This window comes from Astatotilapia calliptera, chromosome 20 (genome assembly GCF_900246225.1).
Source record: "Astatotilapia calliptera chromosome 20, fAstCal1.2, whole genome shotgun sequence".
NCBI classification, from domain to species: domain Eukaryota; kingdom Metazoa; phylum Chordata; class Actinopteri; order Cichliformes; family Cichlidae; genus Astatotilapia; species Astatotilapia calliptera.
The window spans coordinates 382885-403570 of NC_039321.1; the positions used below are offsets into that span (position 1 = coordinate 382885).

A 20686-nucleotide genomic window follows, 5' to 3' on the forward strand; every position below is an offset into this window, starting at 1 on the left:
TAAAATGACATGAATTCAAACCGCAGGTTGATTGGTTACTGGGCTGATGAGTTACCTCTGAGTCTTGCAAACATCCAAACAAATGCAGAAAGCGTTGAATGAGCATTTACTTTATTTATGTTTATTGTGTGAACTCTAAAACAGCTCGTTGGAAAGCTTTAAAGGAAATCCCAGTCTGATGGCAGGAATTCTGATCAGAGGCTCTGGCTGAGCGTGAGCGATTCAATTCAATTTTATTTATATAGCACCAAATCACAACAGCAGTCACCTCAAGGTGCTTCATAGATACAGAGAAAAACCCAACAGTCATATGACCCCCTATGAGCAAGCACTTTGGCGACAGTGGGAAGGAAAAACTCCCTTTTAACAGGAAGAAACCTCCGGTTCAGGGCGGGGCCATCTGCTGTGACCAGTTGTGGTGAGAGAATGAAGACCGGATAAAGACATGCTGTGGAAGAGAGACAGAGATTAATAACAGATATGATTCAATGCAGAGAGGTCTGTTAACACATAGTGAGTGAGAAAGGTGACTGGGGTGTGAACAGATTCTGCAAATAAGCTGAAAAAGTGCAACAAGAGCCACTGAGCACGTGCTAGAGGACAGAGCTCTGCTCTTATTGGTGCACAGACTCCATTTACCCATTTACAGCAGAGCGCCAACGGGCCGCCGCTGAAGCAGCCTGTAGCACAGTTAAAACATCGTCGTCATCCTTTCTGTTCTTGTCAGCAGGTCCTGGCTTTGAATCACAAACCAGGACATGAAGCCTTGTTTCTGCTCCAGATGTTCAAAGGTATGAAATGGTTGGAAAGTTTACGTGTTTGCCACATCTGCTCTCAGACGCTGCTCTTCATTCCTCTCCGTATAGACCCGGCGGTTTCTGCTAAATGCCTCCACCTGCTCCTTCTCTGCACTCTGAGCCCACTCAGGCACTCATATCTGGTGATGTAAGTCACACGCGTTGATATTTATGAACTCATATAAATGAACAACCCTGCAGGCCTGTGTGAGAGGGAAGAGTGGAGCTGAAGCTCAAACATAAACGTTTGTCTCCTAAAAAGGTCAAAATATCCAGAGAATGCTGCTCAGTTCAGTCGCACGCACAAAAAGAAGCTTTTTTCCATCTAAAGGCATCTACACACCAACCCTGAACGCAGACCAACACAGACCAACACAGACCAACACAGACCAACACAGACTCACACAGATTCACAGAGACTCACACAGACCAACACAGACCAACACAGACTCACACAGACTCACACAGACCAACACAGACCAACACAGACTCACACAGACCAACACAGACCAACACAGACTCACACAGACCAACACAGACCAACACAGACTCACACAGACTCACACAGACCAAAACAGACCAACACAGACTCACACAGACTCACACAGACCAGCACAGACCAACACAGACTTACACAGACCAACACAGACTCACACAGACCAACACAGACCAACCCTACTCACACAGACCAACACAGACTCACACAGACCAACACAGACCAACCCTACTCACACAGACCAACACAGACTCACACAGATTCACAGAGACTCACACAGACCAACACAGACTCACACAGACTCACACAGACCAGCACAGACCAACACAGACTTACACAGACCAACACAGACTCACACAGACCAACACAGACCAACCCTACTCACACAGACCAACAGAGACCAACACAGACTCACACAGACCAACACAGACCAACACTGACCAACACAGACTCGCACAGATTCACACAGACCAGAACAGACCAACACAGACTCACACAGATTCACACAAACAAAAACAGACCAACACAGACTCACACAGATTCACACAGACCAAAACAGACCAACACAGACTCACACAGATTCAAAGAGACTCACACAGACTCACACAGACCAACACAGACCAACACAGACTCACACAGACCAGCACAGACCAACACAGACCAACACAGACTCACACAGATTCACACAGACTAAAACACAGACAAACACAGACTCACACAGATTCACAGAGACTCACACAGACCAACACAGACTCACACAGACTCACACAGACCAACACAGACCAACACAGACTCACACAGACCAACACAGACTCACACAGATTCACACAGACCAAAACAGACCAACACAGACTCACACAGATTCACAGAGACTCACACAGACCAACACAGACTCACACAGACCAGCACATACCAACACAGACTCACACAGACCCACACAGACTCACACAGACCAACACAGACCAACACAGACCAACACAGACTCACACAGACCAACACAGACTCACACAGATTCACACAGACCAAAACAGACCAACACAGACTCACACAGACTCACACAGACCAACACAGACCAACACAGACTCACACAGACCAACACAGACCAACACAGACTCACACAGACCAACACAGACCAACACAGACTCACACAGACCAACACAGACCAACACAGACTCACACAGACCAACACAGACTCACACAGACCAACACAGACCAACACAGACTCACACAGACAAACACAGACTCACAGAGACCAACACAGACTCACACAGACCAACACAGATCAACCCTACTCACACAGACCAACACAGACCAACACAGACAAACACAGACACACACAGACTCACACAGACCAACACAGACTCACACAGACTCACACAGACCAACAGAGAGCAACACAGACCATCACAGACTCACTCAGACCAACCCAGACTCACAGAGACTCACACAGACCAACACAGACTCACACAGACCAACACAGACTCACACAGACCAACACATACTCACACAGACCAACACAGACTCACACAGACCAACACAGACTCACACAGACCAACACATACTCACACAGACCAACAGAGACCAACACAGACTCACACAGACTCACACAGACTCACACAGACTCACACAGACCAACACAGACTCACACAGACTCACACAGACCAACACAGACTCACACAGACCAACACATACTCACACAGACTCACACAGACCAACACAGACTCACACAGACCAACACAGACTCACACAGACCAACACAGACTCACACAGACCAACACAGACCAACACAGACCAACACGACTCACACAGACACACAGACTCACACAGACCAACAGAGACCAACACTGACTCACATAGACTCACACATACTCACACAGACCAACAGAGACCAACAGAGACCAACACAGACTCACACAGACTCACAGAGTCCAACACAGACTCACACAGACCAACACAGACTCACATAGACTCACACATACTCACACAGACCAACAGAGACCCACACAGACCAACAGAGACTCACACAGACCAACACAGACTCACACAGACCAACAGAGACCAACAGAGACCAACACAGACTCACACAGACTCACAGAGTCCAACAGAGGCCAACACAGACTCACACAGACTCACACAGACTCACAGAATCCAACACAGACTCACACAGACCAACACAGGCTCACACAGACCAACAGAGACTCACACAGACACACAGACTCACACAGACCAACACAGACTCACACAGACCAACAGAGACCAACAGAGACCAACACAGACTCACACAGACTCACAGAGTCCAACACAGACTCACACAGACCAACACAGACTCACACAGACTCACACATACTCACACAGACCAACAGAGACCCACACAGACCAACAGAGACTCACACAGACCAACACAGACTCACACAGACCAACAGAGACCAACAGAGACCAACACAGACTCACACAGACTCACAGAGTCCAACAGAGGCCAACACAGACTCACACAGACTCACACAGACTCACAGAATCCAACACAGACTCACACAGACCAACACAGGGTCACACAGACCAACAGAGACTCACACAGACACACAGACTCACACAGACCAACACAGACTCACACAGACCAACAGAGACCAACAGAGACCAACACAGACTCACACAGACTCACAGAGTCCAACACAGACTCACACAGACCAGCACAGACCAACACAGACTCACACAGACCCACACAGACTCACACAGACTCACACAGACCAACACAGACCAACACAGACCAACACAGACTCACACAGACCAACACAGACTCACACAGACTCACACAGACCAACACAGACCAACACAGACTCACACAGACTCACACAGACCAACACAGACCAACACAGACTCACACAGACCAACACAGACCAACACAGACTCACACAGACCAACACAGACCAACACAGACTCACACAGACCAACACAGACCAACACAGACCAACACAGACTCACACAGACCAACACAGACAAACACAGACACACACAGACTCACACAGACCCACACAGACCAACACAGACCCACACAGACTCACACAGACCAACACAGACTCACACAGACCAACACAGACCAACACAGACTCACACAGACCAACAGAGAGCAACACAGACCATCACAGACTCACTCAGACCAACCCAGACTCACACAGACTCACACAGACCAACACAGACTCACACAGACCAACACAGACTCACACAGACCAACACATACTCACACAGACCAACACAGACTCACACAGACCAACACAGACTCACACAGACCAACACATACTCACACAGACCAACAGAGACCAACACAGACTCACACAGACTCACACAGACTCACACAGACCAACACAGACTCACACAGACTCACACAGACCAACACAGACTCACACAGACCAACACAGACTCACACAGACTCACACAGACCAACACAGACTCACACAGACCAACACAGACTCACACAGACCAACACAGACTCACACAGACTCACACAGACCAACACAGACCAACACAGACCAACACGACTCACACAGACACACAGACTCACACAGACCAACAGAGACCAACACTGACTCACATAGACTCACACATACTCACACAGACACACAGACTCACACAGACCAACACAGACTCACACAGACCAACAGAGACCAACAGAGACCAACACAGACTCACACAGACTCACAGAGTCCAACACAGACTCACACAGACCAGCACATACCAACACAGACTCACACAGACCCACACAGACTCACACAGACCAACACAGACTCACACAGACCAACAGAGACCAACACAGACCAACAGAGACTCACACAGACCAACACAGACTCACACAGACCAACAGAGACCAACAGAGACCAACACAGACTCACACAGACTCACAGAGTCCAACAGAGACCAACACAGACTCACACAGACTCACAGAGACCAACACAGACTCACACAGACTCACAGAGTCCAACACAGACTCACACAGACCAACACAGGCTCACACAGACCAACAGAGACTCACACAGACACACAGACTCACACAGACCAACACAGACTCACACAGACCAACAGAGACCAACACAGACTCACACAGACTCACAGAGTCCAACACAGACTCACACAGAACCACAGAGACCAACACAGACTCACACAGACACACAGACTCACACAGACCAACAGAGACCAACACTGACTCACATAGACTCACACATACTCACACAGACCAACAGAGACCCACACAGACCAACACAGACCAACAGAGACCAACAGAGACCAACACAGACTCACACAGACTCACAGAGTCCAACACAGACTCACACAGACCAACACAGACTCACACAGACTCACACATACTCACACAGACCAACAGAGACTCACACAGACCAACAGAGACCCACACAGACCAACAGAGACTCACACAGACCAACACAGACTCACACAGACCAACAGAGACCAACACAGACTCACACAGACTCACAGAGACCAACAGAGACCAACACAGACTCACACAGACTCACAGAGACCAACACAGACTCACACAGACTCACAGAGTCCAACACAGACTCACACAGACCAACACAGGCTCACACAGACCAACAGAGACTCACACAGACACACAGACTCACACAGACCAACACAGACTCACACAGACCAACAGAGACCAACACAGACTCACACAGACTCACACAGACTCACAGAGTCCAACACAGACTCACACAGACTCACAGAGACCAACACAGACTCACACAGACCAACAGAGACTCACACAGACACACAGACTCACACAGACTCTTTCGGCTCACCTGTACTCACCTGTGTGTCTTTCACTTCCTGTTTGTGTTCCATGTCGATAACATCAAATCAAATCAAATCAAATCAAATCACTTTTATTGTCACATCACATGTGCAGGTACATTGGTACAGCACATGTGAGTGAAATTCTTGTGTGCGAGCTTCACAAGCAACAGAGTTGTGCAAAATACAAGAACGTAAACAAGCAAAATACAAGAATGGCTACATCTGAAACTAATAAATATATGTACAATATATAATAGTATATGCATTTCTGGATGTGTATACTACATATTTTTCTACCTGTGTGTGTGTGTGTGTGTACACTTATTTTACAGATTAAATAGAGTAAACAATAAATAAAATATATAAAAATATACAGAGTTGAGACATGTGCAAAACAGTGGCATTACTGTACAGTATGGAGTGCATAATGTTAAAGTTCCAGTAGTGAAGCTGAGGTGTCTATGACGTGTTCAGCAGTCTGATGGCCTGGTGGAAGAAGCTGTCTCTCAGTCTGCTGGTACGGGACCGGATGCTGCAGAACCTCCTTCCTGATGGAAGTAGTCTGAACAGTTTATGGCTGGGGTGACCAGTGAGTCGGGTAGTGCAGAGCAGATGAAGTCCCTGACCAGCTTCTCGAAGCATTTGCTCACGATGGGGGTCAGGGCTACAGGTCGCCAGTCGTTCAATGAGGAGATGGTGGAGGATTTGGGTACAGGGACGATGGTGGCCATTTTGAAGCAGGCTGGGACTACAGACAGAGAGAGGGAAAGGTTGAAGATGTGCGTGAACACTCCAGCCAGCTGAGCCGCGCATGACTTGAGGACGCGGCCGGGAATCCCGTCCGGACCAGTAGCTTTGCGTGCGTTCACCTTCCTGAAGCACCTCCGCACATCCTCCTCAGACACAGTGTGCTGTCTGAGGAGGTGCTGTCCCCATTCAGGATTTCTGCTCCCAGATCGCTGCCCAAAGCTCGTGGTTACAGGTGAGAGCGAGGTTGCCCCTCCCCCCCAAAAATGGATTTTTCTGCAGTTGGTTTTGGCGTGTTTGCAGGGTGAGCTGATGAAAGGCGTTCAGCCTCATAAAATCCATCCTTAAAACAGTTTCTGTGCACGCCGCTCTCTTTGTTCGCCGTGACTCGCTGATTCGAATCGATGCTGGAACTTTTCTGACATTTATTTCTGCGCTGAACTAATCGTTGGGACACGTGGCCGCACGCAGCACACTTATTAGCTGCTGAATGGAGCGATGTGCTGCAGCAGAGAGATCCGGAGTGCGGCAGCTCCTTATTGATCGGCCTGCAGCGACGGCCTAATCCCATCATCGCTTTTATTAGTCTAAGCTACATGTGCACCGCCTCCTCTGCTGCCTCCTTCTCCTCTTCATTGCCTGTTTCTCCTCCTCTGTTCAGCTTTGCTCTGATTTGTTTTCGTCCTCTTTTCATCCTCTTCCTCACCTGTCGGCTTCAATCACTACACATTTCTCCTTCCCGTCTCTCTTTCATCTCTCGTGAGTTTATTCTTCTTTATTCTCATCTGTTTAGTTTTACTTCCAGTTTAGATCTTTGTCTATCGCCTGCTGCATTTAATTTCAAACTCCTCCTGTCTCACATCTTCGTTCCCATCCTCCTTCTCCATCTGCTCTCCTTCTTCCTGTGTAATTCCACCTCGTTGACCTGCTCTTGGAGCTTCGCTGTGCTCCTCTTCTGTCTCCTCCAAACAAACAAAGGGTCGAGCAGCCTCAAAGCTGACGGCTGCAGGCACCGTCACAGCTCGCTGCTCACAGTAATTGGGGTCAAAAGCCTTGCACAAGGACAGGGCGGCAGGATGGAGGCCAGAATCAGCAGCTCCCTGCTGTCAGACCGATCTGTCCAAAACAACACGGTGACAGGTGCTGCAGACTCTTCAGAGGGTGGAGTTATCGCAGCATCCACAAGCACAGAAAGGTGGGTGGAGCTTCAGTGACATGCCCCGCTGGTTTGTGATGTTTTACTGCTGCCACCATCTTGGTTCAGATACGAAAAGAGCAACACGGTGTTAGCCAATCAGCATGCAGTTTCATACCGCCAATCCATGATGACTGAGCGTGAAGTCATCAGCACTGATTACGGAGGTTCTGTTTCACATACACTTCTACAGGAAGACTTATCGCCATCTGGTGGCCATCAGATAGGATTTTGGCAGAGGTGCTTCTGCGTGGTGTTGTTTTCCGGAAACCAACCAACAAGTTTCTATGACATGGATGATACGAAACATCACGGCACATTTGTTCGTCTCCTGAGGAGGACCGCGGTCCCGATGAAAGACGAGAAAACTTGAGCAAGTATTGGCTGCGGTTGTGACTGAATGGCGACACCTGTGGTTCAGGAGAATACTGCAGCACCTTAACAGCGAGCATAAATAGAAGTGACCGTGTGATGATGTTGCAGACCCAACGTGACCAGTGGAGAGGGTTTACTGAGGACGTGCTACCTGCAGATCTGTATCTGGTACAGAGTAGAGAGACAAACAGATCGCAACATCTGGATCTTCAGACCTGACACTGATGCTGCTCTCTATGAAGATCACAGCTTTCCACTTTGATAGTTTAAGCTGACTTTTGCTTTTTTACGGCACTAAAGGAGAAAAACTGGGATGACGTGGAATTATCTGAGTCCTAACACGTGGCAGGTTTGGACCAAAGACTGAACAGTGATCAAGCTTCCACCTGTCAAACATCAACACGCGGAGGTTTGGACCGAGCTGCACAGGTGGGAATTTAACTGCCCTCGCGTGTTCAGGTGGCAGCACATCAAGAGCCAATCACAGCAAAGCTACACGTCCCGTACTGTGTAACAAAGAAAGGAGAAAGCGATGAGGAAGGCTTTTTCACTCTGAGCGAGAGACAATCAGCGGTTGTCACGACGATATCAATATATCTCTGAAATTAAAATTGACAGAAATAGTGAAAGAATCAGGATCAGACGTGAGGCGCTGCAGACAGAAACAGAAGAGGTCACGTGAAGGAGATTGTAGGGTGGTTAGTGGGCGGAGCTAGAGTGGTGTGTTTAAACTCAGCATTATATAGGGTTAAAAATCTCCATAGTCTTGTCAGCGACATAAAGTGCTGAGACTGTTGTGTGATGCACTGATGGGTGAACGCTCGAGCAGACGCAGACCCTCTCTACTCTAAAGCACCTCAGAGTCAATCTTCTGTCTCCGTCTCTTGAGGTCCAAACTGGGGTGGGCGGGGTCAACCCACTACGTCACATTTACTGTAAAAATGTGAGACGTGTCCAAAGATCCGTCACTTAGTAACAAAGAGCCGTTACTGAGTGAGTGCAGGCTGACCTTTTCCAGAACTGCGACACACTGCAGCGGTGTCTCTGATTTCCACCAATCACAGACTGAAAAGTAGATCTGTCCACCGTCACATGACCTCTGAGCACACTCGGCTTGTTCTGCACTACTGTTGGCACGTTGTCTTAGTAACTGACACACACATCTGGGAGACTCACAGATGTGGGCATGATGGAAAATCATCCCTGTGTAGTGCCCCAGTCGTGGGTCTCTAAGGCTGCACTGTCCTCGTGCGTGAGGACGTGGTCATTAATTTATGGTCTTCCAGTGTGAATGAACTTTGACCCTCCGTCGTTTAAACCTCTTCCTGTGTGCAGAACTCACACACCTGTGTAAGTGATCAGTGCTCTCCTCTGCTCACTGCAGCGCTTCATTTTTACTGAGACACATTCACGTCGGGTTTAGAAATGAAGAAGCAGATACTTTGATAAAAAACCTGATAGTAGTCAAACTAAACGTAAAACACAGACTCTGAAGTACGAATATCAAGTTACTCCAGAGTCCAGGCCCAATCTCCTCTACGCTTTAACCTCGGCTGTACTAAGAGCATCTGTTGGATGATCTCAGTGCTGTTTTCAGGTTAAATATGTGGAGGAGGTTGCCACCATTTAACACTTTAAAAATCTTAAAACCAACACGATAATGGACAGGGAGCTGGTGTAAGTTTGTCTTCTAACACCTGTTAAAAGACGTGCAGCAACATTTTGGACTAACTGCAGGCGACGGAGAGACGAGTGTTGGAGACCCAAACAGAGAGAACTGCAGTAGTCCAGTCTAGTGGTGATCGATACGTTTGTCCAGGTCTTTAGGAGGAAGATGAGACATCGCTTTGGCAATTTCACCAAACTGATGAAAACTGTTTTTCACAGCTTGGTTCTCTCATTTAAAGATCCGACTAAAGACACTCTGAGGTTTCTAACAGTCTGAGAATGATGACAAGCGAGAGGACCGAGGTTCTGAGTTAGCTCATCCAAAGGGGCGTGGCTTCCAAAAACAATCAGTTCAGTCTGGTTTTTGTTTAGGGTGAGAAAACTCTGTGTTAACAGCTTTAACATCATGTAGACGGTTAAGCAGAGGCTGCAGTGGGACATATTTGGAAGTGTGTGTGGTTATTGCTCTCGCTGGCTGAATCGCTGTCATGGCTTTGCAGAGTTTGCTGTGACTTTTTCATAGGACATTTTCTCAGGGAAGGCTGAATTAATGGTGACAGGAAGTGTTTGTGCTAACTGTGCAGTGTGAAAATGGTTAGAAATTAGAAACAAAGTGCTGACCCTGTAGTTAAAAGTAGGCTGTAATTAGTGTGAAGTCTCCGCGGACTGTAAAATGCTCTTAATTCATTACAAACACACTTGTTGGATCAGGACCCGTCTGATTGGTGCAGAGCTCGGCCGTGGCTCGTGCTCCTGCACTCAGGCCTCAGGAATAAAAAGATCTGCCTGTAATCTGCATTCTTCAAGCATATTAATAAAACATCAAATCCAGCTAATGTCAGCAAACTTACCTGCCAACAGGTAATCAATCATTTTTAGGCCCGTTTGTGGCGTCTTTGGCGAATCGATGGCAGGCTCGGAGCTCGTCTGAGCAGGAACAGAGTCAGGCGCTGCCCCTGACTCCTCCCAGCACTTTAACACTAAACCCTGTCAAAGTTCTAGATGAACATGACCGTTGGTCTGAGCATCTTAATCTCAGTAAAGACCTTCACAGGGTGCGAGTAGGACGAGTCCATCAGAGGAACAGCTCAGAGAGGCTGAGATGGTTTGCACATGTGTGGAGGAGGGAGGGTGGAGGATGAAGGTGGACCTTTATTTAATGGACAGGTCAGTTAATCGAGGTTGATTGGTAACTGGGGTCACATGACTCGATTCCGGTATGAAACGTTGCGTTTCTGGAAGGAATTTTTTCCGATCTTTGTGAGTTTGGGCTCTTCCTCCAAATGAAGGATGAGCTGTGGTCATCGTTCTCAGTGCTGGACTTAAAAGACTAGTATGTGAGCTCAGGTCTAAGTTGAGTCTTTAAGGTGCAGTTTTCAGTTATTTAGTGAATGCAGGTGATGAAGGTGAACTGATGAGGGTGCGCTGCAATCAGGTATCTGACCTGCTGAAGAAGGTCGGAGCTGTTTTAAGGTGCAGTTGTGAACCGTGGCTGTTTCTCGCTGTGATGTCCCACTGACATGCCTGTGTTTGATTTGGAAGTGTGTTGGTTTTGGATTTCCAGGTGTTTGCGGTGAACTTTTGTTCTTTTTCCTTCTGCTGTCTCCTCCGTTGGGTTGTGGCATAACTCTGCAGTCATTACTTTCTTATCTCTCCATGGGCTCAGACACATTTATCTTCCTGTCTGCCTTCTCCAGCTGCAGACTGTATTATGATTAAACTGATTAAACCAGCTGACTCTCCTGTCACTGCTCATTCATACATTCATACCTTTTATCCTTTGCACCTCCCATTTTTCTTTTCGCTTTTATGTGCCTGTTTCTGTTATTAGCATACTAATTAGCATTTTTAATAAGCACATTAATATGCAGATATCAGGGACGTTGTTCCCTGTAGGTTCTCTTCCATCCTGCCGGCTGCATTGCAAATGAGTAGCTGGAGGTTTACTCCTCTCTGAGTGCAGGACTGTGGATCCTTGAACTAAAACTGGAGCATACATCCAATCAAAAGCAGTCTAACACACACGATTCTCCACCAGGAACTCATGAGGACAAAGCGCTGCCGTACACTCGACGTCAATTCAATTCAATAAAACTTTATTGATCCTGAAGGTTGACCCCGAAGGAAATTGGGTTAAGGCTGCCGACGTTTGCCAGCGCCGACTTACCCTTCTGACCATACATACATTACACAAACATCACATGGGGAAGACAGGTCAGAGAGGTATAACAATGGGAAATGCACCACATGAGGAAAGATAAGGAGAAAAAAATAACTCCCCCCAGACTGAGCTCCAACAGGGAGATCAGTTTGAGAACAGAAAAAACACCTCTGCACATGAAAAAACTCTTAATACACCAAAGAAACACATGACAAGCAGCAGGGGGGTAAAGGTGAGAGACAGCCGATTTAGACAGCACATCCAGGCGTGCGTGCGCTGGTCTCCTTGATCCACCGTCAGCATCGGAGGGGAATAAACGTCGAAGGCGTTTGGAAAGGGAGGGGGGATGAGTGTGTGTATATCAGAATATGTATGTATGTGTGTGTGTCCAGAGCTCAGCTGAGACAGTCTCCTTCACCCTGCTAGGCTAAGTAAACAGTCTTCCAGCCAACCCAGGTGGCCTTGCATGAATGGGAAGGGACAGACTAAACACAGTCGTTATCAGGGTGTTGTTGTTCGGCTCCAGCCTTGAGACCACAGCTGGCGCCGAGAGGGTATCCGCATGAAGTGATGGTGGTTTTTACAGGGAGTGCAGAATTATTAGGCAAATGAGTATTTTGTCCACATCATCCTCTTCATGCATGTTGTCTTACTCCAAGCTGTATAGGCTCGAAAGCCTACTACCAATTAAGCATATTAGGTGATGTGCATCGCTGTAATGAGAAGGGGTGTGGTCTAATGACATCAACACCCTATATCAGGTGTGCATAATTATTAGGCAACGTCCCTTCCTTTGGCAAAATGGGTCAAAAGAAGGACTTGACAGGCTCAGAAAAGTCAAAAATAGTGAGATATCTTGCAGAGGGATGCAGCAGTCTCAAAATTGCAAAGCTTCTGAAGCGTGATCATCGAACAATCAAGCGTTTCATTCAAAATAGTCAACAGGGTCGCAAGAAGCGTGTGGAAAAACCAAGGCGCAAAATAACTGCCCATGAACTGAGAAAAGTCAAGCGTGCAGCTGCCAAGATGCCACTTGCCACCAGTTTGGCCATATTTCAGAGCTGCAACATCACTGGAGTGCCCAAAAGCACAAGGTGTGCAATACTCAGAGACATGGCCAAGGTAAGAAAGGCTGAAAGACGACCACCACTGAACAAGACACACAAGCTGAAACGTCAAGACTGGGCCAAGAAATATCTCAAGACTGGTTTTTCTAAGGTCTTATGGACTGATGAAATGAGAGTGAGTCTTGATGGGCCAGATGGATGGGCCCGTGGCTGGATTGGTAAAGGGCAGAGAGCTCCAGTCCCACTCAGACGCCAGCAAGGTGGAGGTGGAGTACTGGTTTGGGCTGGTATCATCAAAGATGAGCTTGTGGGGCCTTTTCGGGTTGAGGATGGAGTCAAGCTCAACTCCCAGTCCTACTGCCAGTTTCTGGAAGACACCTTCTTCAAGCAGTGGTACAGGAAGAAGTCTGCATCCTTCAAGAAAAACATGATTTTCATGCAGGACAATGCTCCATCACACGCGTCCAAGTACTCCACAGCGTGGCTGCAAGAAAGGGTATAAAAGAAGAAAAACTAATGACATGGCCTCCTTGTTCACCTGATCTGAACCCCATTGAGAACCTGTGGTCCATCATCAAATGTGAGATTTACAAGGAGGGAAAACAGTACACCTCTCTGAACAGTGTCTGGGAGGCTGTGGTTGCTGCTGCACGCAATGTTGATGGTGAACAGATCAAAACACTGACAGAATCCATGGATGGCAGGCTTTTGAGTGTCCTTGCAAAGAAAGGTGGCTATATTGGTCGCTGATTTGTTTTTGTTTTGTTTTTGAATGTCAGAAATGTATATTTGTGAATGTGGAGATGTTATATTGGTGTCACTGGTAAAAATAAATCATTGAAATGGGTATATATTTGTTTTTTGTTGTTGCCTAAGTTGCCTAATAATTATGCACAGTAATAGTCACCTTCACACACAGATATCCCCCTAAAATAGCTAAAACTAAAAACAAACTAAAAACTACTTCCACAAACATTCAGCTTTGATATTAATGAGTTTTTTGGGTTCATTGAGAACATGGTTGTTATTCAATAATAAAATTATTCCTCAAAAATACAACTTGCCTAATAATTCTGCACTCCCTGTACTTTAGTGCGAACAACTCATATGAATTTCAAAGCAGTTCTACAGTCCAACACTGGTCGCTCAATCTGCCGTTGGAGAGCCGTGAGCTTTCTATGATGTTATCCAAACTTACGTTCCGTGATGTTGTCGTCCTTTTTGCTCTAAGAGCAGGTTCTGAGAACTCACGACCACAGTACACTCCCCCAAGATGTGATCGAATTTGCGCTCACAGTTGTTGTTCGAGCTAGCCCCAGATGTAATCCAGTTTTTCACTCAGAGGTCTTGTTCTGAGTATTCACGGCAGCCGTGCGTTCTCCAAGATCTTCTCCGTGCTGCACTCAATGAGCCCATTTTGAGAAACTCACGCCTCGTCCCATCATTTCAATCCCAGCGGGCAGCCTTGTGGGGGTTTGAACAGCCGGTTCCGCTTCCTTAATTCTTCGATAAGTCAGGGCCAAGCCAGCTCCGATCAGCCAGAACCCTGTTATCATGGTTCCGAATAGGTAGATATCTTCAGCACTCAGGCTCACTCAAGCCCAGACTTCTCATTGAGAAAGGGGTGTCAATTGCATTTAGGGACCAGTTGATCCATTCCATAATTCTCTTTTAGGTTTTAGAGTACAGACTGTGAGAGAGTGTTCCAGGGAAAGTAATACAAAAAACACGAGACTAGACAAGGACATAAGAGGCTAAGCAGGGAAGCTAAGGGAGAGGAGGAGGAGGAGAAAAGTGCGACCGCCTTCGTCAAGAGCAAGAGCAGATCTCTCACTGTGAACTCATAAAATCACGTTATTCAAAACAAACCCTGCCGCGTACTTCTCTGTTTGAAAGTGTAACTCGTCACACTAACATATTCCACCTTTAATAGAACATCAGCCGCTGTCCTTGACATTCATGCCAACAACACATACACCGACCAACCTACATCTCCCCCTGCCCTCCCCCTTTTTCTCCCGTATTTAATACTTCTTCTTTATTTCTCTTTTGAACTTATAGGTTTGGAGTGCATAGTGGCTCTGCCCGAGCCAAAGAGCCACTGGGATCCCGTCTTTGGTACCTGTGTCTTCGTCTTCTCCTTCCTCATTCCTGTGGCCATCATCAGCATCTGCTACAGCCTGATGGTCAAACGCCTGCGCAGCGTCCGCATCCTGTCTGGCTCCAAGGAAAAGGACCGAAACCTGCGGCGCATCACCAGGATGGTTCTGGTCGTGGTGGCGGCATTTGTGGTGTGTTGGACCCCGATCCAAATCATGGTCCTGGCTCAGTTTCTGGGCTTCAACCTGAGTAGCCTATTCACAGTGGTCCTCATGCACTTCTGCATCGCACTAGGCTACGTCAACAGCAGCTTGAATCCCGTGCTATATGCCTTCCTCGATGAAAACTTCAAGCGCTGCTTCCGAGAGTTCTGCCACCCGTCTCCATTCCGCCTCGACCCCCAGCAGTCTGGCAGAATGAGGAGCATCGCCAGGGAGGTGGCGGCTGCCTACAGCTGCAAAGCCGGAGACGGCGGGGGGCTAGGGGGAGGGACGCCGAATCCAGCATGACTAGGCGTGGAGCTCCCCTTGGTGGGGGTGGACCCCCCACAGAGGGGAGAGACCCATGGAACTGGGAACTCCAACACAGAATTGACTCAGATTACAGCTCTCTAGCGGCACGAGCCCTCCCGCCCCCCAATGAGGAGACTGGCCTGGGGCGGGGGGGAGGGCGACAAGGAGGATGAGTTTGAAAGGAAAAGGATTTAGGGATGGAAAGAGGGGATGTGGGGACAAGTTTAGAGTGAAGAGTAGCAGAGATGTCCGATGCCCAGACTCGTGTTTTGAAACTTTATGCGATAAGACGGACACATAAAATACTAAAATGCCTCTGGAAAAACTCTCATCCAGCTTCAAGAGAGCTGATGAATATTCATTCGAGCTCCAAAACAACAGCCTTGTGAAAAGAAACTGGATCTGTGGCGTCCCTGGAGAGATGACTCTGTGACGAGAAGGCAGGAGGTGAAGTGAATGTATGAAAATCAGGAGGAGTTAAACAGGAGCTGCCGATGCCAAATCAGAAACTCTGATGCTTTTACAATAAATAAATAGAACATCGGAAACTCTGGACCACGAAGACATGCAGAGAAGGAGCAGATCATTCCTAAAGTTTGAAATGCTTTCAGTCTGGAGAACTAGGACATTTTTGCTGTGATGGTTTTGGTAAATGGAGGCCACATAATGTAATATGCTGCTGCCAGCATTTTACTGGGCCAGAAGTGTGACTGGACTGATGTGAAATCTGCAGCTTGTAGAAGTAAAAGAGCAAGACGAGATTCTGTTAAATATGGGGGTCAGGTGAATGTCATTTCTTATTTGAGTGACATTTCTCAGCTGAGACTCAACAAACCTAAGACACCCATGGAAGGACACGTTTCCTTTGACTTTCTACATGGTGCTTGTGTGCGGGGGGGTTGGGGGTTTACACTGCACCGTGTTGCCAGATGCATCTCACAGTTAGATAAGGTGTTGTTTGGGATCTGTGGTGGAGAAACGCGTCGAGGTTTAATGACCTTTTGTGTTCGGAGATGCCATCTGTTCATTTTGTTCAGTGTTTAGGCGCTAAAAATCATTTTGGTTTAGGATTGTTGACTGTGGTTTAGATTAAAATGTGTCCACCAGACTCGTGAGCCTTTGTGATGAAAATCAGGAGTTGGAAACCAAAGGACAACATGTGTGTAACAGACTCACCAGCAGCTTTGACAAAATGACTTTGTTTGGCTCCCGATGGAAAAAAATCACAACTGAGATTCAGCGTTCAGACAACGCTGCCTTTCAGATGGACTTTTACTGGCAGATACAAAGTGAAATACATACCTGTTTGATCTGAGGTTAAAGACTAAAAACTGCAGCTCACACTTGAAGTGGGACATAAACAGCCTTACCTGAGCATCTGTGAATGCTGTTTCAACACTTCAACAGTGTGAGGTCTAAATAATCTCAATCCTAACCCCAACTCCTACCCTTCCCCCGACTCCTGCCCTGGCACCAACTCCTGCCCCCGACTCTGGCCCTGACACCATCTCCTACCCTGCCCCTACTCCTACCCTCACCCCGACTGCTACCCTGCCCCCAAATCCTACCCTGACTCCTACCCTGCCCCAGACTCCTACCCTGCCCCCTACTCCTGCCCTCCCCCCGACTCCTACCCTTATCTCGACTGCTACCCTGCCCCCCGACTCCTGCCCTGCCCCCGACTGCTACCCTGCCCTCGACTCCTACCCTGCCCCAGACTCCTACCCTTCCCCCGACTGCTACCCTGCCCCCGACTCCTACCCTGACCTCGACTGCTACCCTTCCCCTGACTCCTACCCTGCCCCGACTGCTAACCTGCCCCCGACTCCTACCCTGACCTCGACTGCTACCCTTCCCCTGACTCCTACCGTGCCCCCGACTCCTACCCTGACCCCAACTGCTACCCTGCCCCCAAATCCTACCCTGACTCCTACCCTGCCCCGACTGCTAACCTGCCCCCAACTCCTACCCTGACCCCGACTGCTACCCTTCCCCCGACTGCTACCCTGACCCCAACTGCTAACCTGCCCCCAACTCCTACCCTGACCTCGACTCCTAGCCTGCCCCGACTCCTACCCTTCCCCCGACTGCTACCCTGCCCCTGACTCCTACCCTGACCTCGACTGCTACCCTTCCCCTGACTCCTACCCTGCCCCCGACTCCTACCCTGCCCCGACTGCTAACCTGCCCTCGACTCCTACCCTGACTCCTACCCTTCCCCCCGACTGCTACCCTGCCCCCGACTCCTACCCTGACCTCGACTGCTAACCTGCCCTCGACTCCTACCCTGCCCCCGACTCCATCCATGACCCCGACTCTTACACTTACCCTGTGTTTTAGAAAAAAGAAAAAAACTTGAAAAAAAGTTGAATTATTTTCTTGTCTTCAGCCAAGACTTAGAGGAACATTTTTTTAATGACATGTTTTGCTAATGTAGGGTTAATGAGGGTAATCGGCAACAACGACTTCGATCTCTAAGGGTTAGGCATATGATACCTCACAACACAAGGACAAAAGTTAAAAGGTAAAGGTTCTGTTTCATAAACACTGAAAATGATCCCTGTAAACGTTTGTGTGTGCCCCTGAGTTCTGCAGCTCAGTAAATCTAACCCTGTGCCACTGGTCACAGATTTAATATAAAAGATGGATGATGTGAAGATCAATCTTGACTTTTCATTATCTTTCTTCATTCTGAGACGAAGTCATGAGCGAGGGTTGGATCTGACTCTGAACACCAGGTACACTGGTCACTCAGAGTAGCAGCCCAACCCCGATGTCCCGGTTCTTCGTGACTCTACTGGGGCCGCTATTCCCAAAACGAACATTGTGCTTTATCTAGTCAGACCTGAGTAGCAACTGAGACCATAAACTCATCACTAAAGAGTTCACTGAGCTCAGAGATCAACTGAACAAGATGTTCATTTTCTCATAGACTTTTATAGACCAAACAGTCAACCCCTGCTGGACTTTAAAGGCAATGCAGGTTTGAGGTACTTCAGCGCTGGCTTCATTTTTCAGACTTTGAGCTACAGCCGTCCTTGTACATACGGACCGAGGTGGAAACAGGGAAAACGTAGTTTTACTGAAGCCATAAAATAGCGCCCCCTCACAAAAGCAGTCCTCTTCAAACACCTCACAGGTGCAATCAGAGTGGGCCTGACAGGGGTCAGATGACCCCAGATGTTCAGGAAATGCCACCTCTGGACACTGAACTGCAACTGCTGTCAGGTTTTTGGATATAGAGGCAGGTCGGGTTCGGGAGAGTTGAACTGTGGGTCTTTAAACAATGGGGGTGTTACCAGCCCCAGAGGGGCGGAGCATGGGGACAGGGTTGCAGTGCCCCGACCCCAATCCAAGGGACAAAGGGGCTCTCTCTCTCTTTCTTCTTGGTCACTTAAAGAGGAAACTAGCTGTGAAACAGGAACACATGAGCATTCCTACCATCCTGCACAGTTTCAGACAGCACTGGACTGCACAGAGCATGTTGGTGTGACGTTCGGGTACCACTGACAAAAACAGAACAAACCCTATGAAACGCTCATCGGTTGGTGTTTGTACTCTGATCAGTGTTACTGTGATGCTTTAAATCGAACTTTCATTTCTATTCGCTGTCACTAAATCTGATTAAAGGGTCCTTGGTCTCCTGAAGTTTATCTAACAGAAGTGCGAGGATGAATCAGAGACGTTGAGACTCATCTGTATGAGATGGGTTCTACGTTTAGCTGGATGCTGGTTGTTCTGTAAACTGTGCGGCCTTTGAGAACTTGCGTGTTCTGTTCCCGCCTCAGTATCCTCTTTGCTTTTATATTTGTGTCTCTCTATGAAGTTGGGTTTGCTCGTTTCGTTAAGACTAAAACAGGTCTGTTTAAGTAAAGTAAAGTAAAGTTTATTTATTAAGCGCTTTTCATAGACAGGTTTTTCAGAACGAGCATGACAGTTTGGTTTTGCCTGGTTTCGTTAGGTGCAGCCACTCTTAGCAGCACCTTAATTGCTTCTGTTGGTTTACTTTTGCTTTCGTTATGAGAGAAACATTTCAATTAACTTACATTGCCTTAAATACGAAGTGAAGTCTGTCACTAAACCTCGCTCTCTGGCTGGATTCAATGTGTTTTATGGTGCTTTGCTCTTAGTTATACTAGTTCAGACCTGTACTCTGAAACCGTCTGTGGACAGCACTCGTTCTCGCGGAAGATATGACATCTTCAGAAATGGCCAATCTCTCATCTGAAGGGAGACGAATATCTTTTCTTATTTGTATAACAGGTCGATCCAGAAACCAGTGTAAGACACTGAAAATATGTGGATCTCAATCCAGTTTAGATTTTTTTCAGTACATTTAAATCACATATTTAGTACTAATACTTAATATTTATGAAAAATTTCCAGTTCTACACAATATGTAGTCTTACATTCATTATTGAGCCCTGTGCATCTGGATTCACTGTCTCAGATCACATGATAAAACCAGACGTGATGGAAAAACAGAGTAATTCCTGCCCCATATCATCCAAATACATAATATGCAATGAAACTTACAATAATGTTTGTGATGCACACACGGTACACCGGTTTACTCACAAATATTCATTTCAAAATCACAACAACAGCAGCAACAATCAGACGACTGCCTCTGAGCAGGCACTTGGTAACCGTGGGAAGGAAAACCTCCCTTTTAACAAGAAGAAACTTCTCGCACATCCGGGCTCAGGGAGCAATGTGTCGAACTGCTTTATGTCAACAAAGCTGTCTGGTTTTAAGCAGCACGATT

At 47.5% G+C, this 20686-nt stretch overlaps 1 protein-coding gene across 1 annotated transcript in view; it reads left to right on the forward strand.

Moving 5' to 3' along the window:
- oprl1 (opiate receptor-like 1) overlaps window positions 1-17518 on the forward strand; it is a 79867-nt gene extending 62349 nt beyond the window's left edge. Inside the window, exon 6 of the mRNA XM_026154987.1 lies at window positions 15368-17518. Coding sequence (XP_026010772.1) covers window positions 15368-15915 — 548 coding nt within the window. The 3' untranslated portion in view covers window positions 15916-17518. The remainder of the gene's footprint in view (window positions 1-15367) is intronic.
- The last annotated feature ends 3168 nt before the right edge of the window (window positions 17519-20686 follow it).